This window comes from Pieris brassicae, chromosome 9, assembly GCF_905147105.1.
Source record: "Pieris brassicae chromosome 9, ilPieBrab1.1, whole genome shotgun sequence".
Lineage (NCBI taxonomy): Eukaryota > Metazoa > Arthropoda > Insecta > Lepidoptera > Pieridae > Pieris > Pieris brassicae.
In genome coordinates this window covers 764,225-786,266 of record NC_059673.1, presented here as the reverse complement: position 1 = coordinate 786,266, position 22,042 = coordinate 764,225, and the positions used below count along the sequence as shown (strand labels likewise).

General features: G+C 33.1%; 2 protein-coding genes across 3 annotated transcripts in view; one reads left to right on the top strand and one right to left on the bottom strand.

Moving 5' to 3' along the window:
• Window positions 1–1,838, bottom strand: part of LOC123714728 (dystonin) — a 256,193-nt gene extending 254,355 nt beyond the window's left edge. Inside the window, exon 1 of the mRNA XM_045669172.1 lies at window positions 1,381–1,838. Within this exon, the coding sequence (XP_045525128.1) occupies window positions 1,381–1,483 (103 nt within the window). The 5' untranslated portion in view covers window positions 1,484–1,838. The remainder of the gene's footprint in view (window positions 1–1,380) is intronic.
• Window positions 1,839–3,774: 1,936 nt separating this feature from the next.
• LOC123714589 (protein Cep89 homolog) lies at window positions 3,775–20,571 on the top strand. Of its 2 annotated transcripts, XM_045668915.1 has the most exons (14): window positions 3,775–4,159; window positions 4,450–4,645; window positions 5,187–5,350; window positions 5,554–5,791; window positions 6,294–6,429; window positions 7,448–7,575; window positions 7,725–7,817; window positions 8,726–9,019; window positions 10,012–10,171; window positions 12,813–12,911; window positions 13,921–13,989; window positions 14,866–15,010; window positions 16,089–16,276; window positions 19,189–20,571. In XM_045668915.1, the coding sequence occupies exons 1-14, from the start codon at window positions 4,133–4,135 to the stop codon at window positions 19,373–19,375; spliced, it is 2,124 nt and encodes a 707-aa protein (XP_045524871.1). In that variant the 5' UTR covers window positions 3,775–4,132; the 3' UTR covers window positions 19,376–20,571. The 2 variants fall into 2 exon arrangements, with proteins under 2 accessions (XP_045524871.1, XP_045524872.1); XM_045668916.1 differs by lacking the exon at window positions 3,775–4,159 and having other exon boundaries at window positions 4,560–4,687.
• Window positions 20,572–22,042: the final 1,471 nt, after the last annotated feature.

Sequence of the window (22,042 nt, the reverse complement as noted above, 5' to 3'; positions counted from 1 at the left end):
AAAAACTTTAACCAAAATGGATAATTTCACCTTAATTTAATTTTAAGTCACCAAGCATCGGTATCGTATCGGCAAAAAGGCCAGCCCCGTTACTCAGTAAAACGAATACCGATCACAATGATTAGTTAATAATTAGCTGTCATTGTTCTAACAAAGTATAAACGCCACCGACGAAATCCAAACGTATGTTTAATCATTCAATATCTGTAGGTAAGAAAATTTAGTATTGACATAGGGATATTAGATATATTTCAAGGTGCACATCCATTTAATAGACATAAAAAACACGTCCTTGCGACCTCTACATATAGTAGTACTTATCACTTGAAGGTTATATATATAATTAAAACATTAATAGTTGTGTGGCATTGCGATTATTATGCTAAACGGAAAGTCTTATCATTACGTCAAAATTAACATCGCGAACAAAACAATTACATTTAAATTTGTTACTTGCATGTAGCAAGTGCTTAACAACAGTCGTAGTCAAGGAGTGAACACAATGTAATGAATAATAGGTTAAATATTATTATTAATATACAAGCCGTAGCTAAGGTACACATTAAAAAAAACATTCCGTGGTACCCATTTGTATATGTAGGTACCCCAATTGGGATGTGTAATAACAATATCGTACCATACGACTAACGTGAAAGCATTGTAACTATTTTATTTAGACTTATTAATTTTCCAGTGTTCATAAAACTTCCACAACATTGTGCAATTTCACTACATGTACTGATCTTTGTCTATGCCAACCATTATAAACCGCAATTGAAAAGCGCAAGCAATAGCTATACTTCTAACGTCTAGTTATATAATGCTAAATATCTCAAGTAATGTAGATACAGAACACTTTCCCATTGGAAATAATTGTCACAAATGCTTGTTAGATATTATATGAAATTATCGTATTGAGATTGGTCGACACGCATGATTTCAGCTAGTGCTACAATGGGTAGGTATTTTAAAAGATAAGAATTCTCTAATTAATAGCTAGTCAAAAGCCTGGCCTCATTAATCCTAGCCTACCTACCCTACCCCCAATACCAGCCAATAAGTTACTTTAAATTAATAAAATTGCGACGGTAAATGACGACTATACGGTGTTTAGGCATTACATTTAAATTTTCAGCGTTTCATTAACGTTAGGTATTGAAAGCGAAAGAAACGAGGTCAAACCTAATTAATCATAAAAAACTACCTTGTAAACACAAAACACGCTCTCTAATTGTGTGAAAACGTATGACAGAATCATAGAACTTAATCAAAACTATTATCACTGATAACTAGAGTAGATTATGAATTATTATAGGAAGTAGGCATTTATGGCCGGAGCGTTAGGGCGTAAGTAATTATGCTATATTATATTTAACTAACCTGCTATTCTTAAAACTGCACGATCCGCTGGATCCAGCTGCAGAATGGACAAAGGCTTGTCCTTCGCCCATTCCTTCAAGCTAAAGTCGTTTTCGAATTCCATATTTTTGTCATCCAAAACACGCAATCGGGCGCGGACCCGCGAACATACTTGAATCAATCCAATCCAGCCCTAACGTCGACAGACACATAAAAACACTATAACCAATGCTAAAGGCAAATAGGAGGTAAACAAAACATTACTTTCATTGTAAAAATGAAAATCGATACCGAATACAAAATCACTAAAGATACGCCACTGCGTATCTCGAATTTGTACACTGGTGGTCCGCTTAGCACACACTGTAACTGAACACGCTAATTAATTAACGAGTAATATTAAAGAAATATAATAAATCCCACGGGACAGGCAAACGTTTTAGGTTATTTAACCGAGCGTCTTATACCGAACCGGCGGGCAGACATGATGCGACTGTTTAGTTCATATTATAACCGTCGCGTCGCCGCGATCGCTCAGCTGTTTCCGCGCACGCTCACACGGTCTTTATACTACTAGTTTTAAAATACCAATACACAGATGTGAACATTTATGGATTTTAGCTTTAAAATTTAGTAGGATTATACATTATTAATCATAAATGCTGCCATCTTTACATTTATCACAGAAGCAGTCCTAGTATTGAGGATTGCCATTTCTTTTAAAAGAATTCCCATTTTAATTTTTAATAATATTTCGAGGTACTAAACATTTTTATTTTAGCCTATTTTTTTTATTAATAACAGTAATTATGCAACAGTCAATATTTGCTTAGATAACACATTGCATATTTCCTATTGAAATGGTTATAAATGTCAAATATTTAAGAAGTAAAAATAATTAAAAATGTTTAATAAGATTTCTATATACCTTTAACGCTGGCAGCATTTGTTCGCTGTTTGCGACTCATATTCGTTGACAACAGCTCTGTCACCGGTACAATCTACCAGGCGTTAACCTCAATCTTTAAATAGCGCCTGTGCACTTACACCCCACGGCCCAAGAATCTCTTTTCCATAGGGAACAAAATTGAAGTTGGAAGAAAGACTTCTTATATTTAAGCTGTTTATTCCTTTCCATCTGCTCTGTGGCCGCCTTTTTTGCTCGTCCAAAAGAGGTGGGATGGGGCTAACGTATCCACACAAGTAGCATCCCATACCGAAGTCCGTCCCATCTTCAAAAGGATAAATGACATCCTATCCGGCCCCTCGCCGGTTTTCTTAATTTACATAGTAATTATATTGATTTTACTATGTCGGATTATAGAAATGATGAAATTAAAATAAAACAATTCACAAACTTAGTTTCACTTATTGGGCTGAGGTCGTACATAGTGGTCCGCTATTATCAGTCACGAGCTTCGCATTTTAACCGGCTACATAGATTTTAAGGTATATAGTTTAATTTTACTATTCCTAGATGATTTGGCTCCAAGCATATTAACTCCTTAACTTGCATGTGTGCAGACCACAACTTAACTTATCTTCCTTTAACTTCGACATCAGGAAATTTTTAAAGCAAAAAGCAATTGATTCAGTGTTTGAAAGCATTTCAACTTTTCACAAGTATTATGATTGCGTAATCCTTTTGGTTGTTTATCATACACTATTTGGATCTGTTCCAGATAGTGGATAGTGAACAAAAGACCTTTCAACTCGCGTGTGTCCCGGCGCACGATGCAACCCCGACATAAGGATTAAATTGAGAGAGGACAATGTTGGATTTAGTATTTGTAAGCACTCGCATATTTAAAGCGTATTGCCGATATCGACAAATTATTTTGTTAGTTTAGGGAATCTAACCTTTTCCTCTAATCCATAGGTGATGTGGCAGTGTTTAGTGATAGACACCGCCACATTTAACAGACTGTCTATGGTGTTGAATTAATACCCTGTGTATTAATATATTGATGTTTTTCAAGTTATAGAAATAATCATATGTCAACATAACAGAACATTTATATTATTATGAAATTAAGCAATATGTTACTAGACACCAAAATCTTTTTTGATAGATAAAGAAAAAAGTAATTAATTATATTATTTTAAGACTCCTCTATTTATAATATGACAATACTATATAGTCCTAATTGATATCATGAGAGTTACTAATAAAAACGTTATTCTATTATTATCAGTTTCCTTTCACCATGACACATTAAGAATCGTATTTTTTCATATATCATTGAAAAAGTGAAAATTAAATATATATAAATATAACTTGAATAAAATACAGTATTTCCTAATACACAAAATACACCTTTTACCTTCATTTGGAACAATCTTTTTCTTCTGGTAGCCCTGGTTGCCATAGTAACGAATAAACGAAAATGTCATAATAGAAAAGTAGCAGTTGTAAGTTCTATAAGTTTTTATTCAATTTTTTTTTGCGAAACTAGGTTAACATATATACTTTGTAAATTGTTCATTGGATTTTTATATTTAGTAGAGCATCTATGTTTTATTCTGGAATCGGTATTGGCTAATAATTGATTCTTATATGGATATAGGAATCATAACTGTGGGACCATGTTCAAATTAAAGTTTTCAGCAAGTTTTATCAATAAATTTGCACGGAAAAGTTATTGTGACCTAAATATCTGCTAAGTGTTGACTCCGTGACCTACATTTTGATTCTTTGTCTTCGTATTATGGGAAGTTGTATTATCCATATCATGGCTTTGGTGAAGTCAAAATTACATACAACAAGCTGATAATGGCTGAGTGTGAGCGAACCGTACAGGTTGGTTTAAATCAAGAATTGCAACAACGAGGAAGACTATATGAAATACTTTTCTATATTAATTTTATAATAATACTGTCTATACTTAAAATTCCCTATTAGTGTTTATTTAGGACAGAACATATGTGTACAGGTATTTTAAAATTTGTCAACAGGCAGATAAGTTGTTAACTTTGTCTTTTTAGGAATTAGATTGTTTAACATCATCATCTTATAATTGATTTATATAATCAGTAAGGTAAATTAACCAATTATATATTAAGATGTGCTTTTTGTTACTATTTTTACAGCCACATTCAAGAAGGACTAGTAAAAATGATAAAGAAAGGCTTACATTCAGTGGAAATTTTGCAGAAAGTGGTTGTCACTTTGATATAACGGCAGACAGAGAAAGTATGCGGCAAGATATATTAAATGCTGTTATGATGAAAACACAGTCCCACATAGATGTTAATCCACTGTATGAAGACCCTAGAGATGTTATAGGTAAAATAAAATATTCACACCAGTTGTTGATGTATAGATAAGGTAGGAAACCTGTTTAGTTATTTTTTTTAGCAGTTTGTGGTTTTAACTCACTCAATTCAAGACTTTTTTGTTTGTTCCAATTTTCCCTCATCTGTTACATTTACCAATATTTTATGGTATAGTTATCTTAAGTATAAAGTATATAAATAAAATTATTACAATAATGCAAAGATTTTTACATAAAAAATATAACTGTTATATTATGTATGTTCATATTTGTTTCATGAAGTTGAGACCCACGTAATAAGAGTAGTCCCCAGCCCATATCCATTATAGTATTAGTTTGTAGCATATTTTTAAACTTAGTTTTATATAATAAAGCTTAGGAAAGATATCTAATGAACGTCCAGTTGCTTCAATTATGCATGTTTTATAGACTTACAGATTTCCTAGTCTGTCTCATAACCTTATCTCTCCTTTAAATAAGGCTCTCATGTGTTCTTTTTTTTTATCACGTTTTTACCTTTTGTTTGGCCTCAATATAAAAATAAATTTTCAGATAAGCCATTAAAACCACCAAGAAAACGCAACTTTCATGCAGTTGCTGTTTCTTCGCCAAGATCAAAAGATAAATCAAGTAAGGACCACAAAAGAAAACTCACAAAGAAATATGAAGGTCTGGTTACAGCTTTAATGGATAAGTGTGAGGAAAATTTAATTTTGGTGTGTATAATTATAAATGACATCCTCTTTATAATTGAAATTATTTTCTTGTGTTTAAATCACTGACAAATAACTTTTCGATGAAGTTCTTCCGTCTTGCAAATTTTTTCAAAGGATGTTGAATCCTAATCTCCAAATTATTTCACAATTTTGTGCACGACTAAGCAGGAAGCTGTCTTTAATGGTATGATTGGTATTTTCAGATATCAGAAAAAGACACCCAAATATCAAAGCTGAAAGAAAAATTGAAAGCGATATTAAGTTACAACAGACTGTTTGCAGATGAAAATGATAGATTAAAAGGAGAAAATGAAGAATTAGTAAAATATATAGAGGAGTGCAAAAGAGTTATCAAAGAAGAGAAGGATAGGAGTGGCAGGTGTGAAAAGAAATGTAAGGAGTTAGAAGAGAGAGTGAAGCAATATCAGGTGCCAGATAGAGGTATATATTTTGTATATTTTTTTGTACTGTTTTTGTGTGTATTTTGGATATTTTGTATACTTTAATTTATGACAAAAAAAAATGGCGCGGAACCAAAAACACCATTATGATTTTTATAGCTCAGTGGATAATATTTTAAGATAGTTGGTCTAGTGGCTTCAGCGTGCGACTCTCATCTCTGGGGTCGTAAGTTAGATCCCCGGCTGTGCACCAATGGATTTTCTTTCCATGTGCGCATTTAACATTCGCTCGAACTGAGTTATAAAGATCATAGCAGTGTTTTTGGTTCCATTTCCTGAAAAAAAACATACATGTTTTATATTTAGACATTATGTTAGTTTTATTTAACATACTTTTGATTATGAAGAATAGAGAAAGATTTAAAATTATAGTAGGATTCTGTTTTTTCAAGAAATAAAATTATTTTTCGTATATTTATTTATTATATAGAAAGATAACAATAAAGAGAATTTAACTGAATTGTTAAAATCAAATGGTTTAGATACAGAGCCCCAAGCGATACCTTTAGTTGAAGTATGTATGAGCTGCAGTAGTCGACAGATTGTTCTGAACCAAAGTAAAGAACATAATACAAGGCTTCAGAAAGACTTGCAGGCAATGAAGGATGTACTCTATAGGTAAGGTCTTAAACAATTTATTGTATAGTAAAACTACCCAAAGTTTAACAGTTTTAAAGTTCACATCAGCATCACCTCGATGGCTGGAAGACTTCTACGGTCCGCTTCACAAGACATTTTTTTATACGAACTAGCAAATTGGCTAACTGTGGAATGGACACAGTTTGCCCCTTCCTTGCCTGGGACTTCCAATTTTGTTTAAGAAAGAGTACAGCTCCCTCGAAGGTCGGCACAGCACCCACTAAAATGGGTATGCATGAGCTGCGATGAGTGAACTTTTTTAGATACACCTAGTAGGGGATCCAACGATGCTAAATGCGATTTATTCGAACGTCATAGGGACCTATTGTGTGGGTTGCAAGATAATAATAAGAAAAAAAATTATATAATGTATACCTTTTCATGGGTGAGGTGAGGTGGTTATAGATTTGATATCAACTCTGGGGAAATAAATACAGATAACACAACTTTCTCTAGAGCTGTGATACTTTTGACATTCAACACCTTTTGTGTTCAGTCACCGTGACCACGCACGCTGTAAAGCACGCGAAACGTCAAAAAATTTAAAATTATGTAAATAATTATAAGTTTATAATAATAATACATAGCGTCAATCCGTTTAAAAAGTGTTTTTTTAAATGGTTATAGATTTTCAAAAATGTATGTTAATCTAATTATTTACATGATAAAGGTACGTAAGAGTAGAATATTCTGATGAGTTGATTAGAATTTGAAGAAAAAATCTCGATTTTGAAATACTCAAGCGCGTCAGATTAAGATATATATGGTTATTATTTGTGTCTTGGACTTTGTGTATGAGACGAGCTGTCTCATAATTTGACAATTATGTGGTGCGAGTCGCACAATCTGATAATTGAAAGAAAAGACTCACGTGATGTCATTTGTTTTACGATTCTGCAACCCTTTATATTACTTGCCAATTGCCAGATTATTTAATGAGAACTTCTTTAGGTTTAAAAAGCTTAAAGCTTTTTCAAGTTTAATTTGTACATTGTAGATTGAACGTGCAACTGTCGCGGTACCAAGAGAAGTTACGTACAAGTAAGACGGATTGCAAAGACTTCAAGAGTGAGAAATATGAATGCTTTGATTCGCTTCTAACAGTTAATTTTGGTCAGAAACAAGGTATGTTAAATACATAACATGGTCATTTTTTTACTACTAGATTTAGGTTTAGGTAGGCTTTCTATAGTCAAAAGTCGGTTAGAATACATAGTTAAACTAATATTTTTATTATTTAACATATCGTACTAATGTTTTTTATTTGATTGTAGATGGAGAAAATGATATAATCCAAACAAAAGCCGAGGATGGTGCAACGAGTCGTTTTGTCGATATCTCAGGTTTATTAAGTGCACAGGCACTAGGTATGAACTTAAAATTATTGTAGATTATTTAAATGACAGTTGTATTACATTTTTACATACAATTTTATTGTAATCTCAGTATGTTATGAAATTTTTATTTTATATCGCTCTGAATAATGTCCAATGTATTTATAGTCTATGAATAATGGCTAATGTTTTTATAGTCTATGAATAATGTCTAATGTATTTATTGTCTGTGAATAAGGCCTTATGTATTTATAGACTATGAATAGTGTCTAATGTATTTATAGACTATGAATAGTGTCTAATGTATTTATAGTCTGTGAATAAGGTCTAATGTATTTATTGTCTGTGTATAAGGCCTTATATATTTATAGACTATGAATAGTGTCTAATGTATTTATTGTCTGTGAATACGGCATTATGTATTTATAGACTATGAATAGTGTCTAATGTATTTATAGTCTGTGAATAATGTATAATGTATTTATTGTCTGTGAATAAGGTCTAATGTATTTATTGTCTGTGAATAAGGCCTTATGTATTTATAGACTATGAATAGTGTCTAATGTATTTATAGTCTGTGAATAATGTATAATGTATTTATTGTCTGTGAATAAGGTCTAATGTATTTATTGTCTGTGAATAAGGCCTTATGTATTTATAGACTATGAATAGTGTCTAATGTATTTATAGTCTGTGAATAATGTCTAATGTATTTATTGTCTGTGAATAAGGCCTTATGTATTTATAGACTATGAATAGTGTCTAATGTATTTATAGTCTGTGAATAGTGTCTAATGTATTTATAGTCTGTGAATAATGTATAATGTATTTATTGTCTGTGAATAAGGTCTAATGTATTTATTGTCTATTAATAATGTCTAATCGTTAAAGTTGGTTGCTAAGAGGAGATGAAAAATAAAAAATAATGTTGTCTTTTTCAGCGCCGCTGTTCGATGCTTATCAAGAAAACTTGCAAGAAAAGGAAAACTTAATAATGGACTACGAAAAGCAATTTGAAAGTATCAATAAAAAATCAAAAGAAATAGTCACGGAGAACAAATCTCTGTTAGAGAGACTCGTTAATTTAGAAACGGAATTGGTGGGAGTGAGACAGAACTATAAGAAACTCGTTGTCGAGAAAGAGACGGGTGATATTGAGAGAGCTTCTCTTTTGGAGAGGGCTGATAGGGCGGAGTCTAAGTTGAAAGAAGTATACGAGTTGTACGAAGATAAGAGTGAGTATATTTAAGTTTAAATATTTAGAAGAACTTCGTGAGAATTTTCTCACCCAGAAAGTCGACTGAGCTTGTCTGGCACAAAAGGCTGACAATAAGAAACATACAGAAATCTGAGGTCCAGACCTAAAAGGTTATAACGCCATTTTATTTTTAAGAAAGTCAACATGATGTAATGCCAAATGCCTTTAAAAAAATGTATGCGTGTACTAATGTACACACGTAAGAAGTGACCTTCTTCTTTTCTTCTTCTTCTTTTCTTCTTCTTCTTTATGACCTTATTTTTCGAATAATGATCTACAATGCAACTTTACAGAAATTCGTTAAATAAAGTTAAATTAGATAAAGTTTAGCACTTGGTTTTTATTATCAGAATACAAATAATACAATTATTTAATTTTACCTTATTGCTACTAACATTATTACAGAATTTCATTAATTGTAATAGAATTATTACGATCATTGTTATCGTTATTATATATTTTTGTTATTAATGGCTTTGAATCAACCTTGGTAGGGACAAGAAAAAGATGGCGCGTAACGGAAAATGTGACGCGTAACCGAAAAATGTGACGGTATTTTTTCTACAACGCCGATAAAGAAGTTTCACTTCAATAGATAATTCGAAAAAAAAAATTTCAGAATATGCTTGTCAACTGAAAAAGATTTTGATTAAAGCTGTTTCCTAAAAACAACTTCTCCCACTTTTATGAAACCTACGAAATTTTGTACTAATTACATTATACGCAAATATTCTATATTACACACATACAGATCACACCTTTTTTTCAAGTCGGTAAAAAATTATGGACTTTCTTTCTATGTGCTCATTTATCATTCGCTCGAACGGTGAAGGAAAACATCGTGAGGAAACCGGCTCGCCTTAGACCCAAACAGTCGACCTGTGTCAGGCTCGGGAGGCTGATCACCTACTAGCCTATTAGATTGACAAATGATCATGAGACAGAAATCTGAGCCTGAGAATCTTTCAGTGGCGGCCATGATGCGTGACTACGAGATGGTACATCGTGAGTACTTCACAGTGAAAACCGCACTCGAGGCTTCTACGGGGAAAATGGCCCAAATGGACGTCTTGAGAACTAGAACAGTACCTGCTGATGTTCACGAAAGGAGATTGGAGGATTGCAAGAGGTAACCCAATAGGCAAATTTAGTCATAGCTTTCAGCTTAACTCAAATAAATTTGAGAGAAAACAATTTTTTTACCGGATTAAAGCTATTTGTATTATTAGAAACTTATAATTATTTACATAATTTTAAATTTAATTTTTTCCGACGTTTCACGTGCTTTTCAGCGTGCGTCATCGTGACCACGCACTTAACTTTATAACACACAAATAATTATATGTTTATAATAATACAAATAGCTTTAATCCGGTTAAAAAATTGTTTTCGTTCAATGTGTAAAAGCTATGTTAACAAAACCCAATACTAAGCTATACCTAATTCGGCACGCTGTAAAGCACGCGAAACGTCGGAAAAAAATAAATTTAAAATTATGTAAATAATTATAAGTTTCTAATAATACAAATAGGTTTAATCCGGTAAAAAAATTGTTTTCGTTCAATGAGTAAAAGCTATGTTAACAAAACCCAATACTAAGTAAATACCTAATTTGGCACGCTGTAAAGCACGCGTAACGTCGGAAAAAATTAAATTTAAAATTATGTAAATAATTATAAGTTTCTAATAATACAAATAGCTTTAATCCGGTTAAAAAATTGTTTTCGTTCAATGTGTAAAAGCTATGTTAACAAAACCCAATACTAAGTAAATACCTAATTCGGCACGCTGTAAAGCACGCGAAACGTCGGAAAAAATTAAATTTAAAATTATGTAAATAATTATAAGTTTCTAATAATACAAATAGCTTTAATCCGGTTAAAAAAATGTTTTCTTTCAATGTGTAAAAGCTATGTTAACAAAACACAACACTAAGGTATACCTAATCCGGCACGCTGTAAAGCACGCGAAACGTCGGAAAAAATTAAATTTAAAATTATGTAAATAATTATAAGTTTCTAATAATACAAATAGCTTTAATCCGGTTAAAAAATTGTTTTCGTTCAATGAGTAAAAGCTATGTTAACAAAACCCAATACTAAGTTATACCTAATTCGGCACGCTGTAAAGCACGCGAAACGTCGGAAAAAATTAAATTTAAAATTATGTAAATAATTATAAGTTTCTAATAATACAAATAGCTTTAATCCGGTAAAAAAATTGTTTTCGTTCAATGAGTAAAAGCTATGTTAACAAAACCCAATACTAAGTAAATACCTAATTCGGCACGCTGTAAAGCACGCGTAACGTCGGAAAAAATTAAATTTAAAATTATGTAAATAATTATAAGTTTCTAATAATACAAATAGCTTTAATCCGGTAAAAAAATTGTTTTCGTTCAATGAGTAAAAGCTATGTTAACAAAACCCAATACTAAGTAAATACCTAATTCGGCACGCTGTAAAGCACGCGAAACGTCGGAAAAAAATAAATTTTAAATTATAAGTTTATAGTTATACAAATATCTTAAATCCGGAAAAAAATTGTTTTCGTTCAATGTGAAAAAGCTATGTTAACCAAAGACAATATCAAATAAATTTCTATAAAATTCTTGTCTATATTGAGAAAACGTTCAATATTTTTGTTGGCATTTTGAGTGAAATGCATAAATTTTCCGATATTTTAATTATTTGCTATTCGGAGCGAACAAATTAAATGCAATGAAATTGCTATTACTATAGGCTATCTGTAATTACTGGCAAATAACGAACACATATTTTTTACTGATATGACTCGACGATAACAATACAATATAATTATACAACATGATGATCGCAGATAAAATGAAATGCAGAAAAATAGCCTTTTATTGCCATAAAGTAAAAAAAATCTCTTACATATTCTTGCCTGCCAGACTTGTGTCACGTTCCTTACATCAACACCAATTATGTAAAAACTCAGTTTTGTATCAGCCCGGACAATAACCAATATTTAAGGCTCGTTAGCTATCGCGGAATATAGTTATTAGGAGTAACAATATCCATACCGCTAAATTATCTGCATCATGACACACACACACCCAAGTACATACCCTCATTTTCACACCGTCACACAACACAATAAGGTATTACTTAATTAAATTTATTAAATATTTATTGATTTTTCCTTTCGTACTTCACTTGATTTTATTAATGGCGACTTCTGTGTAAATCACAATTCCGCCAATGTCGCGTTCTAAGTCTAACACGGTCTAACAGTTTTGATAAATTTAATTTAATCGAAGCAGAGTTACCTAAAACAAAGATGACACAATAAAGACAAGACACACAGATATATAATACTATATACAAGAGGTTAACATATATACTATAAGGTATGGAGGCTACCGATTCAAATTTAATGACGTGGAATAAGTGTATATTCCATACTAAACATTTATTTTTATTTTTAACGTTTTTGACAATTTTATGAATTCCATTGTTGGTTATATGTTCAATATAATATATTATATAATTTTAATTCCCTTAGAGTATAAAATAAATAGTTTAGACTTTGACGTTGTTAATTTATGAGCTTTGTGACAGACATTGACAGCTGACAGTAGCGCCATTGCTCCGGTATATTATTTTGCGATCATTTTAAGCTTTCTGCGCCAGGCACACTCTATTGAATTTATTTCTAAGACATTCCGGGCTTACTTCAACGTAAGAACGAGTGATGTTAAAAAAAAGTTAAATTTCACTTTAAAGTCTGGGTCACAATATTCACAGGCTTCTAGAAGAGTTAAAGCACCAATACAACATGGACACAGAGAGGAAGAATGAACAGATAAAGAAGATGCAAGAAGATTTGTGCTTTGCGGATGAGAGGTAATTTTTTCGCAATAAAACAACATTTTTCATAGTATTGTCTTTTGTTGACATAAGTGTTACACATTAAGGAAAACACTTTTTGAACGGATTGAAGCTATGTATTATTATTAATTCTCTAAAAATTTTCTGACGTTTCGCGTGCTTTTCAGCGTGCGTGGTCAATCAATCAATCCGTTCAAAAAGTGTTTTTCTTAACATTTTTCATATTTTGTTCACTAGTGTAGATTGGAAGATAAATCAAATAAAATATTATTATTTAACTAATTTGGGCTTTTAGTAAATGAAGGTATATACCTACACTTAAAGAAAACGATTGTATAAAAACACAAATGGCAGTTACAGTATGTTGAAAGGCACCGTTTTAACTAAAGTACTCTTCTTTTATCACAGGGTTAATTCAGTTTAATAGAAAGAGACGAAAAAATTGTCCAAGACTTATTTTTTATGAATGCTGTGTAATAAACATGCATGTTGTAACAAATACAAATATAGTGTAAACTCCGTCGATTTAACGACGAACTCCTAAAGAGTCGGAGTCAATTGGCTTTTGTTGGTTTAGCTCGTCTTCCATACAATGATACACTCTACATAGCATTACAGCCACTCTTAATAACGACAACAATTGAGTAATTACTAAGTACTTTTAAAACTAAAAAAACAGCATTTGTCTCTATATTAACCTAGCCCGGGATAAACTGGGGGATAAACGGGATTGTCGGCATTCATACAAACTTTCCAAGAAATTCGTTCTTGTTGTTGTTTACAAATTGGGGTTAATTGTAATAAGTATGAATCATGGATTATCAATACATTTAGCTTCACTCCATTTAACGACAATTTAGCTTCCCGAAAAAGCATGTCAATGATGTGCAATCAGCTGGTATCAGAACGATTGGGATATTTTTTGCTGCCCATTCGATAGGAAGAGCATTTATGAGCATTATTTTTAGGTTTTTTATTGATGACATGATGTCATTAAACCAACATCTATTTCTATGAATTGCAGACATGACAAGGTCTGTCAGCAACTTGATACTGTGCAAGAAGAGTTAAAGGCTGCGCTGAAGAATGTTAAGTGAGTCTATTGTTATGACTAAATTTGTTTATTCCTGTTGAACTGTAGACAATTCAATTTTGAAGTTATGTATGTGTATACGTGATTTTATTTATTTATTATTATATTTATAGTAACCTTGATTTCCGCATCTTTATTAATTTATTGGTTTTCAAGGATGGAGTTATCTTAGTACAGTTTCTGGGTCATGGGGTACTTTAAATACTCCATCGCGTTCGGTCCTGAGCCTCGTGTTTCACCTCGCTCCAAGTCTTTCCGGCTCTCTTTGCCTCGTCCGCAACTGTTCGGCGCCAGGTTTGTTTGGGACTGCCACGCTTCCGCTTTCCTTTCGGATTCCAATCAAGCGCCTGCTTGGGAATATGATTGAGATCCCTTCGGAGTGTATGGCCTATCCAATTCCATTTGCGTCGCTTGATCTGCTGGCTGATCGGTGTTTCTCGACAGCGCTCCCAAAGTTGCTCGTTAGAGATCTTTTCAGGCCAGTAGATGTTCAGAATACGTCGAAGACAGCGGTTAACGAAGACTTGGAGTCGGTGCGAGATGTGTTTGGTGACCTTCCACGTTTCACACCCATAGAGCAGCACGGATTTGACGTTGGATCCGAATATTTTAACATTGATTCGACGCGTCAACATCCGTGACTGCCATATAGGCCGAAGTTGTGCAAAGGTTGCTCTGGCCTTGGCAATGCGCGAACTGATGTCCTCTTCTGTACCTCCAGTTTCAGACACGACGCTTCCGAGGTAAACAAATTGTTGAACGCTTTCTGTGTCCTCTCCCCCCCCCCCCCGCATTGGGGTGCGATTCTCAACTCCAACACGCATTTTATTCGTTTTCCGTTTTTATATAGCAAGTGATTATTAACATTGATTTAAGATTATACCGTCGTGCGGCGTTAGTGTTTCGCAAACGTGCGCGCTCGGCGTGTGCGCGCGCTGTACGTGCGAAAAGGGTGCGGCGCGACAACGAGCCGCTTAAACAAGCTTTGGCAGCGCTTGACAAGATTAAAACCGAGATTAAGGTAAGATAATGCAGATTTAGTTTTTTTTCCTTTTTATGGCAATATCAATCTTTAAAAAACAATCTATAATATGTCAATAATTAGCGTCGATTTTGATTTGTGCAAATTAGAACTTTAGAGTACGGACTTTATAATGTATAAGTGTCATATATGATGAATGAAAGTCAGATGTGTTTCTGAAATATGTATTCCTATTAGAAACAACATTTACAGTTTGTTATTTTAATGTAATCTAATTCCTTTTACATTCAAAATGTTCCGTCAAAAAACATGCAACAAATATTGAAATGACAAGACAAAACTATCGTCCTTTCCACAGACTAACATAATAAATTAAACGTCAGTTAACACAAATAAATAATAATCTATAAGAAATATAATTACAAAATTACAATGTTTTTTTTATATATTTTAATACTAAAACATAGCTAATAACAACATAATACTTTATGCAAGTCATAAATAATCACTGTCTAATCGTACTCTAAAGCATTATTTTGTCTTTTTCTGTCGAATTGTGATAAGCCTGTGATGAAAAGAGATAGATGTATACTTCAGATAAAATCGTTTTGATAAAAGGGTTTCACTGAACTCCTCTTAAACGGCTGGACCGATTTCAATGTTTTTCTTGTATGCGTTTGGTTGCAGCCCTGGATGGTTTAGATTCACAAATAAGCCCGGCAGTTGGCGTTGTACTTTCATACTTTGTTTAATGTCCTAATCGCTTGAAATATAATATACTCGATGATTTACACATTGCATTTTATGTGTCTGTCCCATACCCCATGGAGGGGCTTACGTATATAAATATACGGCGCGCCTACGGGCGCGTACGGACTTAGAGAAGCACCATTCACGCGTGTCTTGCGCACCCTAAATGTTATTGCTTGTGAGACAGATGTTTTTATTTGCACACTGGCTGAATTCACAAGAATTATTATAATTTGTTATAAAATGGTTTAGATTTTAAGTTTTTACTTGTTTTTTTTTATATTATGTCTTTAGTTTAGTTTTCTATTGTATTAGTATTAAGTTATTGTAAAAATAAGGAAATAAATAAATAAATATTTAATTATAGGTGGTAAAATCTCGTGCTTACACATCGTTAGAAGAGTTGGAACGCCGTATTGTGTACCAAGAACGGCGAGCGACGCACGCGCAGGCCGAATATAAGAGGTCGCTGGAAAGGGCTTCCTTAGCTCTCCAACACAAGGAGGAGATCATACGATCATTGATTGATAAGGTGGCTGATGTGGAGGAAGTAAGGTGAGTCCTTCGAATTCTGACTGTCTATATATATATTTAAGTTCTTATTTTTCAAGCATTTCCTTCGCGCACTTCGTTCCGCCTTAATATGAGCCTACCTTTATAATAGGCATACATACATATGAAAGCTTTTGCTGTGCTTCATACAGAATACAAAATACCATCCCTATCATCTCAACTTCCGTCGTTCCACACCTGAGCGTTGTTTAAGGCAGTTTTATATAGTATTTCCGAACCAATTTTTTTTTATATAGGTGTAATGTAGTCCAATATCTATATCACTTAACATCAGGTATGCCTCCATCCGTTTGTTCCCTGCTCTATAAAACAAAGTATGACCTAGTATTTAATCCAATAAAAGATACTTTTATTCGATTATAAACTAACTTATTTGGGCTTTTAGCTCCTTGTTTTCGTGTACCTATAGTTAATTATACAAAAAAAAACAGCCAACAATAGAATATATATTTTTGAAAAATCAGTAACTCTTCCTGACAAAAAAAGGCCCCGTAAGAGGCCTCAACGTGTACAATAGCTAATGACAAAAATCAGACTAGTATAAACACTGCCTTCATCGGGAAATACAAACCTTTACTTTGCTCACTTCAGTCCTGCTCTTCCAGCGTTTGACCGCCCCGCGAAAGCTCAAGCCGAGGTTCAAGTCTTATTTTTTGGCAGCGTGAACGAAATTTGACAGAAAGAGAAGTTTATTTTAGCAGAACGTTAAAGACTGATTTAACTTTTTTAAATACGTAAACTTTTTTTCGATACTTCGAGTGTTGTATCAATTATTATAACATGTACCAAGTTAGCCCTCTAGTATTCGTGAAAGTTAATACTTTAGTGAAAGCAGATATAGCAAATGCGAAAAAAAATTATTTAATCAAATTTTAAAAATATAATTAAAGTGTACTAATATTAAAAATGAGTAAATATTATGAGAAATTTTAAATTACATATATTTTCTTCATGACCACTTTTATCATATTGTTACATAAGCCAAAAGTACCTAGTACATACAGTCATTACTAGGCCAGCGCTGCAATAAAAATGTATGATAACGTTTAACATAGTTAAAACTCAGTAGCAGGGTCAAGTTATCTAACATAACTGTCAGACGAAAACCCGATCGTGATAGTGGCGCAGTTAATGGCCGCAACTACAAATGTTTGATAAAATGATTTAATATTGATGAAAGATTACTATCTATAATTAAAAATATTAAATAAAATTATAATAAATGTAAACTGTAACTCTAGATGTTTAAATGTAAAGAAAATTTCTATTTTATTGTTGTTTTTGTAATTTTATACGAACGTTTGGTTTGATTTCCTGCTAGTAAAAAAAGCCTTTTAATTCTTACTTATAACGCAAGAAGGTAGATTAAGTTAGTTTACTTACATACAATTATTAGTTTTGTTAGTAATTAAGTTTGTATCCTAAATTTACTTGTGTTAGTTTTTCCTTAACCTTACTATTAAACTATTGTTACGAAGACGGGTCGACTGCATGTTTCTAGATTTTTCCACTAGTTAGAGAACTTTTCAGCAGGCTGTAATATGATTTCTGACCGTTTCAGGAGAGGGTCAATCACATATTAGAAAATTGTAATTTTCATAATGTTACCCTAGTTTTCAGGAAGCTGAAACCTTTTTTCAGTCGGTTTCAGAACATGTGTAGTCGAGTGGTGCAGTTTTCAGGAGACCCGTTTTCAGGCGTTTTCAGGAGACCCGTTTTCAGGCGATTTCAGGCCTAGTTATACCCCTTTGATGAAGGAATATTCTAGACCGAACTTTCTAGGTGTGAGACAAGGACGAAATGATACGAGAGAGAGAGAGAGAGAGAAGATCAGAACTTTCTCGAAACTAGACGAGCACTCTAGAACGCCGTACGACAAGGACGGAGCAACGTGCGAAAGAGACAAAGAGTGCGAACGTTCTAGAATTGTGCAATCGCTACTCAGTAGCAAGCCCGCCTAGAAAGTTCTCGAATATTGTTAAGAATTATTCCCAGGGATATATAAGCGAGCCGAAACGCGACTAGTCACTTAGTTTTGAATGCGATAACAAGAGCGAAACACCGAAGCGATAAAGTGCGAATAAAGTGATAAAGTACTGTGTGAAGTGTGCATAAGTGAAGTAATTAGTGACTGTGTTTTTGCGTGCAATTAGTGCATCTCTGCAATTAATTGATTGATCCTCATTGATTTTTCAAGAAATAAACCCTTGAAGAAATACACGGCATTTTCTATCCGATCCCCTAGCTCGTAACACTATTATTCTTCATTCTGTAAGAACTCTGTAGGCGAAGGCCTCCTCCAAAGATAGCCAGTCCTCTCTAGATTGGGCTACTTGGATCCGGTTGGAACCAGCTGTTTTTATGATGTCGTCTTCACAGCCAGCCACAGGTCTACCTTTACAGGTCTTTCTTTTTCCCTGTGGACCCGCCCATGTGGTCACCATCTCTCGTCATGTAGACGCCGCTACAAGTCCGGCCCACCTCCATTGTGTGCCTTATTTTTTAATTTTCTAATGCGCCACAAATACTAAAATAATAATTGCTATGCTCTGTTCTACCGTAGTTAGTTCGTAGCGTGTTTTGTAGCCGAACACCTTCTAATTTTTAATTAGACATCATATACATAAATCTGTAATACATCTACATTACTATTGTCAATAGTTGCCGCGGCGTACGCGTTTTATTGGTATTTTTTTAATATCCTACTTTCATACAGATTTAACTTTTTAAATTTTTTATATTCATATACATGATATAGCATTCCAATGATGAAAGAATCAAGCCAGCAAGGGCAAACCAAAAAGCAATAAAATATTTCTTCTCTAATAATAGAAGCGTAGATTGTATGTGCCTGTGTTACAGCTCGTGATTGTCTAATGATATACCTTTTGCAGGTTAAGTCAGGCAAACGCCCACCGTCTACAAGGTATCGTTTCATCATCAGACTCGTCCAAAAGTCAAGAACCAAAAACGAAGTTAGTTCCTGGACCGGGAGGGTATTTCAAAGAGGATAAGAAGAAAAAGGAAGAGACTAGATGTAAAAGAGAAGATAGAAGGAAATCTTCGGATAGTGGTAGCTAGATGTAGTTTTTTTAGTTAATCTGTGAAAATCGATTGCAAGCACTTTGCTGGGTACTTTAGATTTATAGTTATGTTTACGTTGATATTTCTATGGTGATGTAATTTGACACTGATGATCACGTGAAGGCGTGTCATCATCGGAGTAATTTTATATAAGTTTTCTATATACTTTTGGGAGCATATATAATAAAAATAAAAATTGCCTTTATTCAAATATTACATAATCAGGATTACATTAAGTCCATATCATTATGTTTAAGATTAGTTCACGAACTCCTACGGAGTGAAGGTCTGCTCCAAACTCTTCCACTTGTCCTTCATCTTCGTCACCATTTTCCAATCCTTCCACGTTATTCCTTTTATTCCATCTTCCCAGGTTTCTGGGGGGGGCTTACTCTTTTCCACTGTCAGTCTATTTTTGAACTGATAGAATCCTCAAGTATTTCCAAACGCAATTTTTGGAGATTTTCGTAACGTTTTTTTGTGCCCTAGTAAAACATTACGTGATCACCACGTGACCATTTTCACCTCAAAGTCGCTTTATTATTGTGTTGTGTTCATCGCGTTAATATTACAAAAAATTTAAAGGCCGGCAACGCCCTTGCGAGCTTTCTGGCAATGTCCATGTGTGGCGGTATTACCCAACATTAGGTTAGCCTCCTATTACATAATAAAACAATGCCACAACTCGCAATTCTATTTGAAAATTCAATTATATAATGTAACAAATTCGCGTTTTACTGGTCAAATCTTAATTACATAATTATAAGAATAGTTGAACTGAAAATTATATAGTATATTGTTTATTGTATAGTATAACTTATTCATAAACGCACTAGCTTCGTTTTGTTATGTACATATGTTTACGAGTGTGATAAAGACAAAATATTCCATAGCAATTTATGGTTAAAGGTGTTTACAGCCTCTCGTACTATGAACGTATAAGACACGGGAGTCGTGTACAGCTTTTTAATATCGAAAGAATATTTACGTGCGTGTGTACGTTTCGTACGTATGTAGTACGTTGCTTTACGGTGTTGATCGGTTTGTCAAAGATTGTCCTAGCAATGTCATGGTATGACATGGTCTGGGCCCTTTATAGTACGTTTATGAATATTTAAATTAGTACTCGAAACTAGTCAAAAGTATTATTGAATGTGAAATTTTGTGGTATTAAAATATGATTTTTTTTTTGCCTTACCTACAATAATATTGTTATTAGAAAATGGTTATTGTATCGGAATTTTAAAAATAATTCACGTTGATAACATCGGAATTTGAAAATAATTCACGTTGATAACATTTATACACTATGTTAAATTTAGAATTACATAAAATAAAACTAAAATATCTTTGGTCTTTTAATTCTCCTCAGAGGTTAGTGATTCGTGCTGGGTACGATTCCAGTCTCTCATTATTTTACTATATGATTGCTTAGACTAACAAAATGCAGAAATGTGTCTGCCGTACTCTGCCCTGCGGAACTGCAGTAGACGCTGTACACGGAATTTCGTACATTAAATAATTTGTGCATTGTACGCTATTTGCAACGGTTTAATTGACTGCCCTGACTTATTATCGCGTTTACTTTTTCACATCCCTTCATCATACAATAAATACAAGGCAAACCCAACTATTCCAGATTCCTCGGTCTAGTAAAAACTATTCACGAAACTCAGCCATGTATCGTATACCTTCAGAGTATAACACAAATTACCAGCAAATATCTATAATTAAAGTGACTAAAGAATGCCTAAAGAAATATTTAAAAAAACTCTCTTAGCTTTTATTAATACTGGCTTTGTCATTCTTCCTTTATATTAAATATTTATTATAATGATCAATGAATCTTAGAACTTATAATCTAGAATTTAGTATGAATTTGTACGTTATATTTTTTGTATAATGTAATTGTTTGAATATTGTTTAATGAGTAGCTGTAGGAATACTTTAATAAAATAAAATAAAAATATAACCGACCTAGCGGTACTGACGCATTTCTCACGAGAATGCAATGTAATTATTTTGTTAATAGTTAAATATACCTACGATATTTTACTTTATAATTAAATAAGTTAGTGTTAGCTATACATAAAAATAATTCAAAGGACAAAAATTCAATCCTCATTGCTTTTTTCGATGGTAGCAATATAGCTGCCAAAATTTTGTTAAATTAATGAAATAAACGGTGGAGCTACCACCTCTAGGTGGCCTTTGATTTCTTATCTATTTCGTGATACGTTTTTTCGTAACAGGCATTTAGGTGATCAGCCATTTGCCGGTTTCCTTACGATGGTTCTTTCACCGTACGAGTAAATGTTAAAATAAAGTTCATTGGTGTACAGCCGCGATTCGAACCTACGACGTCAGGGATGCGAGGCGTGTACCCAAGCCACTGCCAATATTGGAATTAAAATAAAAGAACGCAGTAACTTTATTATACATAATAAAAAGGAAATTTAGTTAAACTTAACAGTACTAAGTGTTAACAGTATTTGACAAAAATTTCTACATAACACATTTTATAATGAAACTATTTTCCGTTTCACTATAAGACTGGTTTGAAGATGTTGTTTAAGTTTGTTAGTGAATTCAAAATACATTCAAAAGAGAAAGATAAAAGCGTTGCGCGAAGAAAGTGTTTATAATTAAATTCTTTTTTAAATA

What these genes read in the sequence shown, in the direction of transcription:
- LOC123714589 (XM_045668915.1), top strand. Translation starts at nt 4,133, where the DNA reads ATGGCTGAGTGTGAGCGAACCGTACAG. An exon ending in ATTAAGTGCACAGGCACTAG is followed by an intron (nt 7,818 to 8,725) that starts GTATGAACTTAA and finishes TGTCTTTTTCAG; the next exon opens with CGCCGCTGTTCGATGCTTAT. An exon ending in TTGTGCTTTGCGGATGAGAG is followed by an intron (nt 12,912 to 13,920) that starts GTAATTTTTTCG and finishes TATGAATTGCAG; the next exon opens with ACATGACAAGGTCTGTCAGC.